At 35.5% G+C, this 16,900-nt stretch overlaps 1 protein-coding gene across 1 annotated transcript in view; it reads left to right on the top strand.

The window, feature by feature from the left end:
- The first annotated feature begins 10,679 nt into the window (after positions 1-10,679).
- LOC145293220 (RNA polymerase-associated protein CTR9 homolog) overlaps positions 10,680-16,900 on the top strand; it is a 56,532-nt gene continuing 50,311 nt past the window's right edge. The window contains exons 1-2 of the mRNA XM_080139762.1: positions 10,680-10,799; positions 15,804-15,902. Of these exons, the coding sequence (XP_079995888.1) occupies positions 10,755-10,799; positions 15,804-15,902 (144 nt within the window). The 5' untranslated portion in view covers positions 10,680-10,754. The remainder of the gene's footprint in view (positions 10,800-15,803; positions 15,903-16,900) is intronic.

The following is a 16,900-nucleotide window of genomic DNA, read 5'->3' on the forward strand; positions in this document are numbered from 1 at the left end:
CAGTATGTGTTTTGTGAAATCCTCGCACTTGTTTGGGATGGAAACATGCGTTCTACGTGGCACTTTTTGTAACAACAACTGCTTCTAGTAATTAATTATTAGGTCTATGACAACAGCATAATCTTTTCATTATTTTTACTCTCGAGTGTGTATCCGTTGATATCTTGGTGCTAGTGCAGCAGAGAGTGTTCCGCGCTATTTTTAAAATCGTATTTCCAAGTTTAATTAAAGTTTTATGATATGTTTTTTATTCAATTGTAAGGTTGAAGTATAGAATAGGTACAAAATACCCTCCCCATGTTAAGAATGGCTTTTTAAATAATACCGGTATTATTTACGTCCGGATCACTCTCTGCGCTAGTACCGATATCTTATGTGCTTTTATATAGATGATGTGGTTCTCGTTTGATTAACTATGTCTAACTGTGTCGTGTGTCGGATATATACTCAAGAGTCAAAACAATAAAAAGAATATTCTGTTGCCATAGCCCTATTAATTATTAACTAAACTAAAATCAATCTAACATTTTTTTTTTTTAAATGGGGATTTTCTATAAACATTGTAAATAATTATAAAATATATATGAAATAAAGCAAACCGGATTTAAACCTAATTAATCCTAATTTAAGCCTACAAAGATAGAAATGTGACGTGTAATATTTGGTAATTCACCAGATATGACACGCTACAAAAGTAAAATTGTAGCTTACGTTTACTCTCTCTACTAATCCTCTCTCCCCATCAGGCAAAAATGAGATTCTACTTTTTTCGGTGATTACATTAGAACAGCCTGTAAGAATGGGAGGCAAAGATACAACAAAAAATATTTTAGAACTTAGAACGCATATACAAATTAATCATCACCTACTTCCGGACCAGGAAGTGTTTGTAAAGAACTATAGCAATTTTTTTTTTTAAGGGAAATAAATTTTGTGTGTTTGAGGGATGGAATAATAAATATTAGTCATTGCGTATGTTATTTTCATGGCAAGTGCTCGTCTGAGCTTCAATCTATGGTCCCAGCTCATCAAACTTTCATGAAAAATACCCGTCTAACTGAAACCACTGTCAATAATTTTCCCCACTCTTTATTTGTGCCTAAACCTAAACGTGGATTTTTTTTTTTTTTTTTTTACAAGGTGATCACCACTTATCAAGGCCCGGAAGACACTCGGGGATAAGGGTTATTGCGTGTACAGTATGTTAATGTTGAGATTTGATAAAGTGTCTACTTAAGGGGGCGGTTCATCAGGAATTTGTTTATTTTGGACTTGAAGACATCCAAGTTGTAGTCAGGTGGGAAACAGGCAGACGGAACAGAGTTCCACAGGCGTGCACTTCTAAGAAAGAAGCTTTGTTCATGGAATCTATGTTTTGGTTTTGGCACAGATAAAGAGTGGGGAAAATTTTTGACAGTGATTTCAGCTAGATGGGTGTTTTTTGTGAAAGATCGGCGAGGGGGGACCAGGGATTGGAGCTTTCAGACGAGCACCTTCCGTGGAAGTAACGATAAAACAAAGACAGTCTTGCAACATCTCTCCTGTGGGAGAGAGGTTGCAGGGAAGAGAAAAGGGCATCCTCCACTAAGCCACAAAGCCTATTTTGTACTCTGTCAAGGCAGGATAGAGTGTTTTTAGCAGCTCCTGCCCAGATGTGGCAACAGTACTCTATCCTTGGATGTACTTGGCTTTTGTATAAGTATAGAATTGCATCAGCAGTGAGATATCTTCTGGAGCGGTAGAAGGATCCTACCATTTTTCCAGTGACCTTCGCAATAGACGATGTACGTGTTCCATTTCAGGTCGGGAGTAAAGGTCAAGCTCAGAAGCTTATCAAAGCATGGAGTTTCCTCTAGTCGAGAGCCATCCATTTCAATTGATGCCAGATGGGGATCAGAGCGTTGATGATGTAAAGATAGGAATTTGTTTTAGATGCATTAAAAGTAACCAGCCACCTCTTCCCCCACTATACCATGCGCTCGAGATCAGAGGAGACAGAATCAGAGAGAACTTTGTCATTTATAGCCTTCGATGTGTTGCTATAGATCGTTTTGTCATCAGCATAGATGTCAACAAATGATTTAAGTATGTGTTTTGGGAGATCAGTGATGTAGATCAGGAAGAGAGTTGGGCCCAGGATGGACCCCTGAGGGACTCCAGCATTAATACTGAGGGCCTCTGATTTCTGCCCATCAACCACTACTCTTATGAGCCTATTAGAGAGAAATGATTTAATGATCGAGAAAACATTTCCATTTATACCATAGCTGAAAATCTTTTGAAGTAGGCCCTTATGCCATACTTTATCGAAGGCCTTTGATATGTCAAGAGCAATTACCCTAGAAAAGAAGCCTTTGTCAAGAGATTCACTAATCCTATAAGATATAACCGTTAGCACATCTGCTGTAGATCTAGCAGAACAGAAACAATATTGTATGTCACTAAGAAGGTTATTTCTGCTGAGGTGGTTGACTATTTCTCTATTTAATATGGATTCCAGCAACTTACTTATGACACACAGGAGACTTATTGGTCTGTACTGAAAGAGGGATTACTTATCACCTGAATTCTTATATACAGGGCATACTGATGAGATTTTCCAGGGTGTTGGGAAGCACTTCTCTTTAAGGCAACACTTAAACAGTTTTGTAAGTATGAGGGCAAGTTCTGGTTGAAGCTTTTTCAGCACTATAATTGGAATGTCGTTAGGGCCAGTTGCTTTACTGGAATCAAGGTTCTTGATTAGCTTAGCGGCATCACGCACAAATATTTGTATGTTGCATAGTGTGTTGTCTGTTATAGGAGGAAATATGGGGAGTTGATGGCTTTTGTCATGCAGGGTAGAATTAGCTGCAAAGTTTTTGGCAAATAATTTGGCCTTATCTGATGCTGATGAGATAACCTTAGGTCCATTGATGATGGTTGGGATAGAATGCATGCTTCTGTTCAGGATCCTGTTTGCTATTTGCCAAAACTGGTGGGAACTAAACTACTGCTCAGCAACTTTGGATTTAACGGACTGAGCATATAGCTCTCTTGCATTTTTTATTACTCTTTTACAGTGGTTGCTAGCAGTCCTGAAAGCAGCTTTAGTCACAGTGTATCTATTACGTTGGTAGCTATGGAAAAAGTGATTTCTGTGCGCGATGGTAGTAGCACATTTTGGGGGAACCATGGCTGACTGTTAGGTTTTTGTTGGAATTTTTTGGATGGTATGAATCGGTCTATGCCTACAATTAACCATTCGGTCAGGTCTGATACTATGGAGGACACATCCTTTTTAAACATGGAATGTAGGGGTAGATCAGATATAAATGTACGGAAGCTATCCACGTCAGCCATAGAGTATGGATATACTGTACAGTGGAGAGGTATGTCTGAAGACTTATTGCATTTCGTTTTTATCTTAACTGATACAACCGAGTGATCGGAAGATCCCAGAGGGGACAGAACGGAACATGAACATAGCCCAGGGGAAGTTGTGAAAAAAAGGTCTAGAAGGCTAGCGTACCGACCGGAAGTATTGGGCACACGGGTGGGTTCGTGAACAATTTGAGTGAAGTCATAGGCAATGGCAAAATCATGACAGAACCTCCCCTCATCATCTGTCTTGTTCGAGTGGGTCAGCCATTCCACATTGTGGACATTGAAGTCACCACAAATGTGGATGTTAGCCGAAGGATGAGCAGAGAGGATGTGGTCAATTTTCTCAGATATGCTCTGAAAGATAGTAACTCTGCTGTTGTGGGGGCGATAGAGGGCAACTATAAATGCAGTGGTGTAAGCAAGTGCAACCTGGAAGCACATATAAGGTAAATTAGGGTCTTCACTGGAGATATCCCTACCACATGAGAAGCCATCTTTAATGTAGGCACATATTCCATGTCCATGGCGATCTTGGGGGTCAGATTTAGATGTTAAGTTAGAGTATCCTTTAATTATGAATTCGTCTAGGGAAGTGGTCGGCCCTATTCCAGTTTCACTTAGAAAGAATATGTCCGGTTTCGTCTTCTGTAATTGGGTTTCAACCTCTGGAAGGTTGGAACATAAACCCCTGATGTTGGAGAAGGAGACATGGTAGTAGGGGTCTACAGTGGAGGATGGGGTTCTAGGTTTATTCGTAATTTTTTTCTGGAGATATTTCATGTTGAGGATTTGGGATTTGTGGAACAGGTCGACAGACTTGGTTAGAGCAGGACAGAGAGGGAAAGCAGGAGAGAAAAAGATAGGATTTTTTTTTTTTTTTTGTAGCACATGACCATGAACAAAGCTTCTTTCTTAGAACTGCACACCTGTGGAACTTGTAGGGGTCCCGAAGTTTAAGTAAAATTAAATTTCCTCGCCCCAAACAAAATAATAAAAAAGGAATGAAACAAAACGACACCTCTTTCTGATTTAAGTGCACCATATTTATTTTTTAACAAAAACAATAAGGTGAATAAACAAAGGTCCAATTGGTGAGAGTTCTTTCGAAGTCATTATCATTAAAATGTTAGGTGAAAGTCCTTCGTGGAATTAATGAGTTTTGAAGGTTAAAGTCCTGTGTGAAAATAACAAGATTAATTTAAAGTTTGTGTTTATCTGACGAAGTTTGCCTTACTTAAAGAGTCCCATGAGGAAAGTAATTCGAGAAGAGAGTTATTTGTTGTTATTAATTTAGAAGATGTGTGGAATGAATACGTGTGTGCATAAGTGATTTTTGAGGGTCCGCGTGGCATGTGTATGGCGGTGTTGGCGGTATTGACAGTGACGATGTTGTGAACACGAGAGGCATGTTCTCGTTGCGCCGTCGAAGCAGGCTGAGAGAGAAAAAGCTGAAATCTCTCAGTAGATGACTGTTTTATACATTTTGGGCAGCTCCAGAACACGATTGCTACTGCTGATATTTTGGTTTTTGGAAAAGCGTTAAAAAGACAATCTTCTTAATTTTCTCATTGGTTGCTTGTGTCACGTGATGATGCTTTCAACTACATACGCCAAAAATATGTTCATTTTACTTTTGTTGTTTGAGCAAAGTGTGTGGGCGTATTTGAAATTGTGCCGTTGCTGACAAAACATATTTTTTTGCAAAATGCACAGGGAAAATTTAAATGAATAAAGGTTCATTTATTTGCACGCGAGCATGTGTGTGTGTGTGTGTGTGTGTGTGTGTGTGTGTGTGTGTGTATGTGTGTGTGTGTGTGTGTATGTGTGTGTGTGTGTGTGTGTGTGTGTGTGTGTGTGTGTGTGTGTGTGTGTGACGGCACAAACTCTCTTCCATTTACCTGTTTTCCATTTGACTACAATCTGGTAGTCTTCAAGTCCAACGTAAATAAATTCTTGATGAACCGTCCCTTTATATAATCCAATTTACCAAATTTCCACTACTAACAATTACTACAATATCCCATTGATTACTGTATACTCAATAACCTTTATCCTCGAGTGGCTTCCGAACCTTAAGAAGTGGTGACCCCTATGTAAAAAAAAAAACCGAAAAAACACTTATGTCATTATGTAGAATGGTTGGTGTGATGCTTGTCAGAAACATCACTCAGAAGGGAAGCGAGAATTATGAGTCTGCCGAAAATAAACCCAAAATCCAATTTCTACTTTCCTTAGAGATGAGGCTTAATAATTGGTGTATTCATTTTTTTTTTTTTTTTGTGCAGACTGTTATCCTCATCTTTATAGTTGTTGTTGTTTCACCATGTTTGATCAACTCATCCTCTGGCCTTCTTCAGGTGGTTAACCACAATGGTATAGGAATGTTGAGTCTTGTAACTGTATCCCCAGTAATTACTACCTTCCATAGTTGTTGTCTCACTACATTTTAACCAACTAATCCTCTGGCCTGCTTTGGGTAGGATTGAAACCGCTATCTTCAGACAATGCTTACCTGGAATCATAAAGATTCAACGCCTCTATCCACTGCACCACGGGTTCAGTGTTAATTTCTATTGTGAGTGAGCATGTTTTAAACTTCAGTAGGCATTGCAAATGTGTGTACATATTAGTTTGTCAATGAGAGAGTATGTGCATGGGTATGTGAGTTCGGTGTATATATGCAATCAATATGCATATGGTTGTTAGTTAGTGTCTATTTCTGTGAGGGCCATTTGTAACATTATACACGTTTACACACGCATTAACATGTAGATACCTGGGATCCAACACATTGTAACATTGTAACAGAGTATGTCGCAAGGAACACAAGACAAGTAATAACTCGACTTTTTTTTTTTTGTAACAACAACATCTATTTCCAGGTACTTTCCTAAATAAAGCGTGATCATGCTCCTTCTCCCTGACCTCTGTCCTCCTGAACAACCTCGTCTGTCTGTACACACAATTCTTTTTATAGTCGTTTTCTTTTTCGCTACCATGACATACTTTGCACACGTCTCCGCATTTGCATACGCACGTCAGCACTCTGTTGCATATTCTTGCATGTACTGACAATGGAAGAAAAACTGGAAAAGAGAAAAAGGAAGTTGTGTATTTTGGCTTTTATATTCTGTGCAAAATTTTGGCAGTGGATAAACTTGTTCATGGCTTGTTGCTGTTTGTTGTGTTCCAAGTTTGTAAATATTTGTTGTTGGTTAAGGACCTTCATCCTCAAAGAGCCTAAGCTGGATTATGACGCGTACATGTGTGTCGGATCTAAAAGAAAATAGCAAAGTGAAAGAAAAACACTTTTTAAAAATTTTTGTATCACTTTATTCAAGCCAGGGATGGGGCATCCTACCAGATGCCAAACATTCACCCGTTATATTCCAACCAAGAGATCTTTTTAAAATTCTGACTGTCCTTTTAAGTGCAATTATTTGAATCTCTCTTGCACTTGAATCACTGAGTATATTCGCTAGGTTGATTTGAAATTCTTTTTCATGAGTCCAGTTGTTCCTATAATTACTAGAATGATAGAGATCTTTCTAAGATTCCAGTTTCTTTTCATGTCATACATAAAACGTTATTATTTCGTTATCTTTTCCATCTCAGCTCTGTTTGACCAAGCATCATTGGGAACTCTAATTAGGTTAAAGCCAGGTCCAATTTTTGAATGCCAAATTGCTTTTAAAAAGGGCAAATGCTTTGTCAGTATTCACACTAAAGTTCACATAATCTATATAATTTTCTGCTTGAATTAAGTTGCTCCGATAATTACTGGAATGATAGAGATCTTCCCAAGATTCCAGTTTCTTTTCATGTCATACATAAGAATTTGGTGTTTCGTTATCTTTTCCTTCTCAGCTCTGTTTAACTCAGCATCATTGGGAACACTAACTTCTACTAAAGTTACTTCTTTCTCCTTCTTGTTCCATATCACTGTCAGTTTATATGGCTCCGTTTTCTAGGCATGGGCTGTACGAATTGGATAATCAGTAGCTGGTGTATGACTTATTTCCAACTGTTATTTCTGGTATATGTTTTCAGGATTTGCTGCTACATTCGATATTCAACTTTTTGCATTATATTTTTACATCTAGTGGAGATATTTATACACTCCACTGTATCCAGTTGTATAGTAGCCCCCCTCCCCTGCAGAACTTTACAATTGGCTCACACTCTCTACTTCTGTGTGGCAGAATCTGCACTTTCTGTTATCCCATTTGTATGGGTTTTTATATTACCACTGAATATTCAGAAGTGAATATTTCTTGCACTGTGATTGGTTGAAAGAAAACTAATGATTTGAGATTTTGTTTAATCAAGAGTCGATACTTAAAACCAGGGTTCACCGCTGTTGCTTCATGCTTCCAATAAAGTAATAAAAATTGCCTAATAATGATTTAAACCAGGGTTCACCGCTGTTGCTTCATGCTTCCAATAAAGTAATAAAAATTGCCTAATAATGATCTAAAGTTATTACGACTATCTGGATTTTTATCAAATAAATTCAAACAAATACATAGCCATAATTCGAACAAGATCATGTAATAAGTTATAAAAAAAGATGTTAAAATAGTTAATTTGTGTTAAAACAGTTGGTTAGAGAAAAAGATAGCATAAAAGTGTTAGATTAGAAATTAATGTGTGAGATAAGCAAAGTTACAGAGCTGATATAAGCGTCTCCATTTTCTTTTTTGTTCCTTTGGCTTATTCTTTATTCTTCTTCTTTTTTCACTTCTGACATGGCAGTTTGACATCAAATTTATTTTTGAAATACGATTTGAACAAATGCTAATAAGCAAATGCCTTTAATTGCTTCCCTTTTTCTTCCTCTGTTTTGTTTTTTTTTCATTACTGTAAAAGCAAGAAAGTTTTCACAAGAACCTGTGAACTCCAAATATTTTTCAAACAATAACAATCGTTTTAAACGCCAAAAAAGCACAATCCTGCATGAAATTAAACAAGCCTATAAAACATTGGCTTGGTGAATAGAAATTCAGAGTTCTTCCTGGTAGTACCAACCTCGATTCTCCAAATCACCAATGCCCATCCTAGAAGACCAGAATGCTCCACACTGAGATTTCTTTTAAGCCTGCTACTATATCTCCAGTGAACATAGGTAAACTCTCTCTCTCTCTCTCTCTCTCTCTCTCTCTCTCTCTCTCTTACACACACACACACACACACACACACACACACACACACACACACACACAACGGAACTTTGAAACAAACTTTCTGCCATTTTGTCTATTTTTTATTCAAGAAACTTCTCAACAAACTTTGGTCTTTCAAAGAATATTTTACATTTCTATAAAAATTGTTTATATAAATATATTCTTTTGACATAGAAGTTTTACATAAACATGTGAACTCAAAATATTTTCCAGCCAATAAAAATCGTTTCAACTCTAAAATTAACATTCCTACGTGAAATTAAACAAGCCTTTGTAGTGGACTGGTGGATACATTATACATCCACCAGTTGTACAAAATATGAAAAATGATTTGAATTGGGAAAGGAAAATGAATTGCTTTGAGGAAGGAACGAACAATACATTTACTTGAATTAAACGAATTAGAATTTATTTCGTGAAGAAAAGGGTACAACACGTGTTCCTGTCCGCGTTCGTCTCTCGCTGTTTACTGGTGAGAAGGAAAGTCTATTGTCATAGAGAGAGAAAGAGAGAAAGTCAATCCAGTTTGGTGTGCGTCTCTCGCTGTTAGCTGGTGAGAAGGAAAGTCTATTGTAGTATATATATAGAGAGAGAAAATGAGAAAAAGTCAATCCAGGCCCTGGAGATAGAAAATGTGTAAGGCGTACGTACTGTCTGTTAGCTCGTGCCCCATATATAGTAGCAAGGGACGTGACACGCACGGGCACCCCGAAAGGAGGGCGAATGGTCCGACGACCGCTCAGCTCAAGAGCTAAGTCGAAAAAGGAGGAAGCAACTTATTGCTCTTGCTTTTATATTTGTTTCCGGTGGTCTTTTGTGCATGTGTGGATTTCCTTTGAAAGGGAAGTGACGTTGTCCATGTGTGCGTACATGTGCCTGTATGTGTGCGTACATATGCGCGTATGTGAGTATATGTGTTTACGTTAGCGTGTGTGTGTATACACATGAATGTGAGTGTATGTACGCGAACGTGAATATATCTACTTGTGTGTACATGTGCGCGTATGTATATGACAAGAAATATGGCTTGAGATGTGAACGCATGTTTTTGTGTGAGACTAGGAAAGGCTCCCACACCTTTAATACAATGGCTTACTGAACAGAAATTCAGAGTAATTTCTGTAGACACCTGTGACGCGACGCACCTGCCTCAACTCTCAACACCAACAACGCTCATTCTAGAAACTAGAATGCACCACATTGAAATTCTTTTAAGCTTGATGCTATTTCTCCAGTGATAAAGTCAACTTTCTCTCTCTCTCTCTCTCTCTCTCTCTCTCTCTCTCTCTCTCTCTCTCTTTCTCACGCACACACACACACACACACATACTCACAACGGAACTTCTCAACAAACTTTGGTCTTTCGAATTATATTTTGCATCTCTGAAAATTGTTGATATAAATATATTTTGTTGATTAATTCGTGTTTTCCCACTTTCATTCCGAAATTCCTGCTCTTGCTAACTGGTGGCCCATTCATAACATTCATGTTTTTATTCATCCGTTTCATTCGTCAGTTTAACTACATGTATATTAATTGTTGTATATTAATTGTTAGCACTGTTCTTGGCACTTTTCAAAGATGTTTCTAATGCCAAAATAAACGACCCGTAGCTAAGAACGGCACCACAGGACACTCTTTTTCTTAATAAAAATCATTTCTTTCAAGTCGGGTTTCTTTCTATTCTTTTCTCGCATGAATGTTTCTTTCTCTTTATCTAAGTTTCAGATATCAAGCTAAGAAGAATTACCTTGTGCGGGATTTTCTTCATATTATTTAGAAACTCACTTTCACGTAACAATTTAATTAATAAAGAATATCGTAAAACTTAAATTAAACTTTAAAATCCTATTAAAAAAATCACTGTCCGTATTCTGCATAATTATCAAATTTAATATTCATATTTTGTCGAATTTTGAATTTATTCATTAAACATTGATTAAATCTAATCTTCCATTAAAAAAAATTACTAAATTAATATTTTTAATTTTCTAGATGATTAATTTACAAATTCAATAATTTAAATTTAAAAAAAAATACATTAAATTAAGTACAGAGATTAAATTAAATTAAGCATTTTTTTTTTCTTTTTCTATTATTTTGTGCCCGGAACTATTTTAAGTGGGTAAGTTTAGTTTTTATACACCGTAGTCACGTGATCGACCTCCTACTCTTCCTCCAATTCATTGTACATCTTCGCCATCATGTCTTCCGGATCTATTGAGATCCCTCTCCGGGATACGGACGAGGTAATTTGCATTTTTTATTTGCTTTAAATTCATATTTTCACTCGATTATAGAAAGTTAGGATTCTTCTGACAAAGTTATAAGCTGTTAAAGTTGTTTCTTTAAATGATTTCCCCGACAAAAAAAATAAAATTCGATGACGCTCGTGGCTTCATGGTTTCTTTTTGTTTTTTTATTACTGAAGTTAGAAAAGTTAACTGTTAAAAAAATAAGACATTGAATTTGATCTTGTTTAATTACATATTATTATTATTATTATTATTATTATTATAATATTTTTAAACTACTCGGATTCCCCGGCGTTGCCCGGATGATAGACTTAAAAAAAATAGTCCTGTTTACATTTTTTTAAATGATGTTTTTTTTTTTTTTAATTTGGGCACATTTTTATAATAGCCAACAAAACAAAACAGATGTGAAAATAAATAAATAAATGTTACCAAAGGCAAAATATGTTACTCTTCTTTCTACCTGGATATTTTTGTGTCTTAACTTATTTTAAGGAATTTATTTACTTTGAAACAAAAGTAGAACCAATTATGCTGAAAACGAATCTTATAGTAATGTCCAATTTTAGCATCGGAAAAAAAAATTAAAAAGTTTCAATTCAAACAAAAAAATTTAATTTTTTAATTTTTCTTTTTCGTCACATCTGGTATGTACATCATACAGACATTTCTGTTTTAATACCCCCATAAGTGCTAATCTGGATAAGCGCAAGGTAGGTAGAAGAGTAACTAATCTTGCCTTTGGTATCATTTATTTGTTTGTTTCTTTTTGCACTTTTGTTGTTGTTGTTGTTGGCTATTTTGTAAAATCGCCATATTTAAAAAAAAAAAAAAAAATTAAATAAATAATGGGTACTTGTACAGTTTAATCAAGACATTAAAAAAATGAAAATATTGAAAAAAGGTTATATTGTACGTATCCGTTTTGAACTGAAGATCTCGGAAAAAAATTTTCACTTAATTTGATCGAGTAGTTTTTTTTGTTGTTTTTTTTTGTTTTTTTTTTTCTTACAGCGAAAAAAAAAAACACGTTTTTATGACAGCACTTTGAAGGCAGACATCTTGGATTGTTTTAAATTTTTGTTTGGATTTTAGAAACGCCACGGGAAGATAACTCGGTTTAAAGCGCCGACACCCCCCCCCCCTCTCATCTTTAATACTAGCTTTTCTTCCTAAAAATCGAACCTTTTGCTCGGTATCATAACAAATTGTTTTTTCGCTGTAAAACTACTTGATGAAATTAAGTGAAAATTTTTTTCGGAGAACTTCATTCCATAACGGATACGTACAATTTAAACTTTTTTCGATATTTTTTATTTTTTTAGTGTCTTGATTAAACTGTACAAAATAATTTTATTTCCAAATCGTTTTGTAACTTAAAAAAAAAAAAAGAAAGAAAAGCGGGTTTGTTTTACTGTACACATAGATTCGAAAAGGTTGTCAAACAAATATGACAAATAAATGTTATCAAAGGCAAGATAAGTTACTTTTCCACCTAACTGGATAATTTTCTAGTGTTTTTTTTTTTTATTTAATGTAACATGTTTATTCAGCTCGAAAAACAGTGTTTACCGATATATTGGAAAATTTAAAATGTAACCTCCGACCTTCTTGAGGTGTATCTCTTGTCGAACTTGAGAATGTGGATGTAATTTCGAGTGGAACCTTTTATTTATTTCATGGGGGTAACATGTTCTTGTTCCATCAGCCATGACAATAAAGGTCTAAAGTAATTTGCAGTTGAATTTTTTGTCGTCCACACTGAGGGTGAAACCTTCAGGAGAATATCACTTTTTACATTTGATTTTTTTCAAGTGCTCTAACCACTGTGCCAAGGGTCCTTGCGGTGGTTAGAATACTTGGAAAAATCAATTGTAAGAAGTGATATTCCCCTGAAGGTTTAAGGCTCAATCCCCAGTGTGGGTGACCAAAAATACAATTGCAAATTACTTACAACCTCTATCCAGTCATGGCTGACAGAACAAGAGCATGCTACTCCCATGAAGTAAATAAAGGGTTCCACTCGAAATTCCGTCCAAATTCCTGAGTTCGACACGATACACCTGAAGGTTGGAGGTTACATCAACCAAAACATCAAGATGAGAACAGCAGTTTGATGAATCCAAATAATATGGATCTGCTGACATTAGCTTTGAAGATAACCAAGTTGTAATCTGTAAGAAAGAAGTCCTGCATCAATGTGTTCCATGAACACAAATCCTGTGAGAAGAAACTTTGCTTATGCGGATTTCTCTTGACGCTATGCACGCCGAGGTGAAAAACGTTTTTATTTGTTGTCATAGTAAGACAAGTTCTTGCTATGAATGTCTTAAAAGGAAGAACCAGAAGTTGGAGCTCAGTCAAGCGTCTTTCAATGGAAATAGTAATTGAGTAGAGAGAGACTAGCAACGTCTCTTCTGTGAGAAAACGGTTGTAAGGAACAAAAGAGATCATCTCCCACTAAATTTTTGAATTAATTTTAATGTCTGTCAAGGTAATAAAGAGTACTCTGAGCAGTACCTCTCCAGATATGGCAGTAGCACTTCATCTTGGGAGACGTAGAATTATCCAACCATGAATCATTTTGTGGCGCTATGTATGGCCATTGTGCAACCCACCTCTGACGTGAAAGACATACATTAAACAAAGAAGTAAATCTTTAAAAAAAATTTTTTTCTTTTAAATCTGGTTAATCTCAGCGTAAAAAACCCTGTTAATTACACAATGTAACCTTTTTTTTTTTTTTTTTTACATAGGCGTCACCACTTATCCAGGCCGATAGGCCACTCAAGGATAAGGGTTAAAGAGTGTAGAGTAGTCAAAAGGACAATATAGTAATCGATAGTAATGGAAGTTCGGTAAATTTGTTAACTTAAGTGGAACGGCTCATCAGAAACTTGTTCACGTTGGACTTGAAGACAACCATATTATAGACAGCAGGAAAATGGAAGACAATTCCACAGGCGTGCAGTTCTAAGAAAGAAACTTTGATCATGGAATCTATGTTTAGGTTTAGGCACAGATAAAGAGTCAGCCAGTCACGTTTGCTTCTGAGTGTGTCTCTGTATAAACAAACACAATTGAAATGATTGCATTATTATCCGGCCCCGGTAATACCTGAAAGTATTGGACATTTTTGTGTAATAACTAGTGTTGAGATAATTAATCAGCAATCGGAAAAATCAGAAATTTTTTTTTTTTTAGGTGTCAGAATCAAAACTTTTTGTCAATACCAAGAACGATTCTTTTACTTTTTTTGATTTGATTTTGTTTGAAACAAAATCTTTTCCTGCTGGTAGTAATAATAACTATTTATTGATTTTAAAACTAAAATTTATAGATCATTCCCTCTACAAGTGTGTTTTTACGATTGAGAAACTATATGCACATTTAACATGTTTTTATGATAATCGGGAAAAAACATCTTTATAGTTTAGTTATATATTTAGAGATTTATAAAGAATCGGAATGGGGGTGGGGTATTGGAATTGGCTCCTTACTAATATTAACCAAAATGGATCATTTGACAAATCTATCCATGTAACAGAACTGCTGGCGCTAGTAGCAACAGTAGCTAATATATGCAAATGACCAAGCCAGCTGTGCGATGAGACGTCACAGCAGAGACAAAAGGGCACTTGGACAGGGTAGGATGTTCAGATAAGCAGACGTATTCGAGATGTGTTAGAGACACATGGGTGACATCACAGCAGAGACAGGAAGTCACACATGGCCTGAGAAGCAGGAATAAAGGTCTTTGTTAAAAACTGAAATCGCGAATTGAATTTTTTTTTTTTTTTTTTTTTTATCCTGTTTCCTTGCAACAGTCTACATGCTAATGACGTTACATGTAGTTGTAACATCATTTTGAATCTTGCAAATGTTACACGTGGTAAATCTCTGTAACTTTCTACTATTGAAAGAATTATCGAGCCTGACATGTAATACATTAATCATGCTTGTGCATTTGGCAAATCATGAACTGCACACTTGAAAAGCATATTACTATGAAGTGATGTGTAATATCATCCTTTAGTTTTTGTGCTGACGAGATTCATTGAACTTCATTGCTAATCCTTTTTTAAATGATTTTCTGATTTATTGTTATATTCATGTTAAAATTCCAATCTCTGGTCCCACCCCCATTCACAGCAAGAACTCTTCTAATTGCAACAATTATAAATAACCCCCCCCATCTCTCTCTCTACCAAAAAAGCAAATGAAACTTTCAGGAACAATGTCTTATAGAACATTCCATCTGTGAACAAAATACCACAAAGCAGCTTCCTAGCCAAGTACAGCATGATTATCTTCAAGTCTAATGTAAACAAGTACTTGCTGAGTCATCGCCATATAACACGATTGTCACATTTTCACTCTTAGACCCAACATGTTCCATACATGTCTCTTTCTTCGTCATCTAGTTAACAAAACTTTGTTGTGTCGAACATGTGCTTTTTCTTCAACATGCCTGCTCCACTCCAGTCTCCTCCACGCGAGTATTTTAAAATCTCTGCTTTTCTTTTTGCTGTTATGTCTGCAGCTCGCCCCGTGACACACACAATCGTCCAACCATTTTTTAAAATGTTTTTTTGTTCAAAGTTGGGATTGCATCTTGTTTTAAAAGTTCCTTTCACTGTCACATGTGCTTCCAAGTCGTTCTTACCATCCACGTTTTTTTTTTTTTTAATTTTTTCCTTTCTCTTCCTCTGCTGTGACATCACCTCATGCACTGGCTTGGTCATTTGCATACATGTCACGCTGCTGCTACATACACGTAGCAGCTCTGTTACATTAAGAAATTTTCTGCCCATTCCATGGGCAGTCCAACAATTCTCTTTTGATGACGATTATCGCCCAACTGACATATCTTTTTAACTATCTTATAATATATATCTTATCTTATCCATCAAGCCTTGATAAGAAATAACCTATTAATTAAAAAAAAAAAAACATGATTTTGTAAATTTTTTTTTTTCTTGCATTCTTTTTTTTTAGGTGATTGAGTTGGATCTTGATCAGTTACCTGATGGTGAAGAAGTTCTGAATATTCTAAGACAAGAAGTTGCCCCTCTAAATATTTGGGTTAATTTAGCGGTAAGTATGTCTTTTTTTTTTTTTATATCTATACTTGACTTGTCCTGTACCCATCTCATTTCACTTCTCTTTTGCTCCTCACCAAAAACTATAGTGCTTATCTGTTTTTATCCCAATGTAAAAAAAAAAAAAAAAAAAATTGCGCAAAAACTTCTCAGTGTACGTATAGGATAGGTTAAAAAAAAAAGGTTTTACACTAAAATTTATACAAACTTGTCTGATATTTTTGTTTTTATAAAATAAAACTAACAGGTGCTGCGGCATTGCTAGGTCTTAAAATATGCTTAAATATATTTTAATGCATGCAGATTTTGTGTTTATTATAAAGCAAATTCTCTATTGATTATTATATTGTACCTAATATATCTAGTAATGATTTCAAAAATTTAAAAAAAGAAGACTTTTGGGTCATCAACTAGAATCAAAACCAAAACAACATTCAGCACTTCAGCCATAATTGTTATTTAGCGCTTCAGCCGTCATTACTGTCTGAGCTATTGCCAGACGGATGAAAAATGCTAAAAACTAAGCAACTTCAAGCTAAAAATGTATATGTACGCATGCTTAGAAGTTAGTCAATTTACTATGGCCAATATCAATTGTTTTTAATTTTGACCCCTTAGCAGCAATATTTACAGGCTAAAATTCAAATCGAAAGTGTTCCTATGTCTAAATACTTTGTATATCAAGTTTCAAGTCTGTAGACCAAATATTCAGAAGAGTTTGGTGGACATTTCACACACACATGTGTGTGTGCCAGTGTTCTAGAATAGTTTAATTCTAAATTTTATGCGGTTATGCACAATATAGAAACCATGCATAAAAAAATTAAGCGTAATACTTAAATGAAACCAATCGTCTAATAAGAAAACATAAAAAATAAATAATTAATGAAACACTCCTTTTTTTTCTTTTTTTTTTTTTTTTTTTTTTTTTTTTTTTAAGAGATATGCAAATTGTTTAACATTTATGAATTGCTCATATATCCATAACAGAGA

Source organism: Euprymna scolopes, chromosome 14 (genome assembly GCF_053919585.1).
Source record: "Euprymna scolopes isolate OS-2025 chromosome 14, ASM5391958v1, whole genome shotgun sequence".
NCBI classification, from domain to species: domain Eukaryota; kingdom Metazoa; phylum Mollusca; class Cephalopoda; order Sepiida; family Sepiolidae; genus Euprymna; species Euprymna scolopes.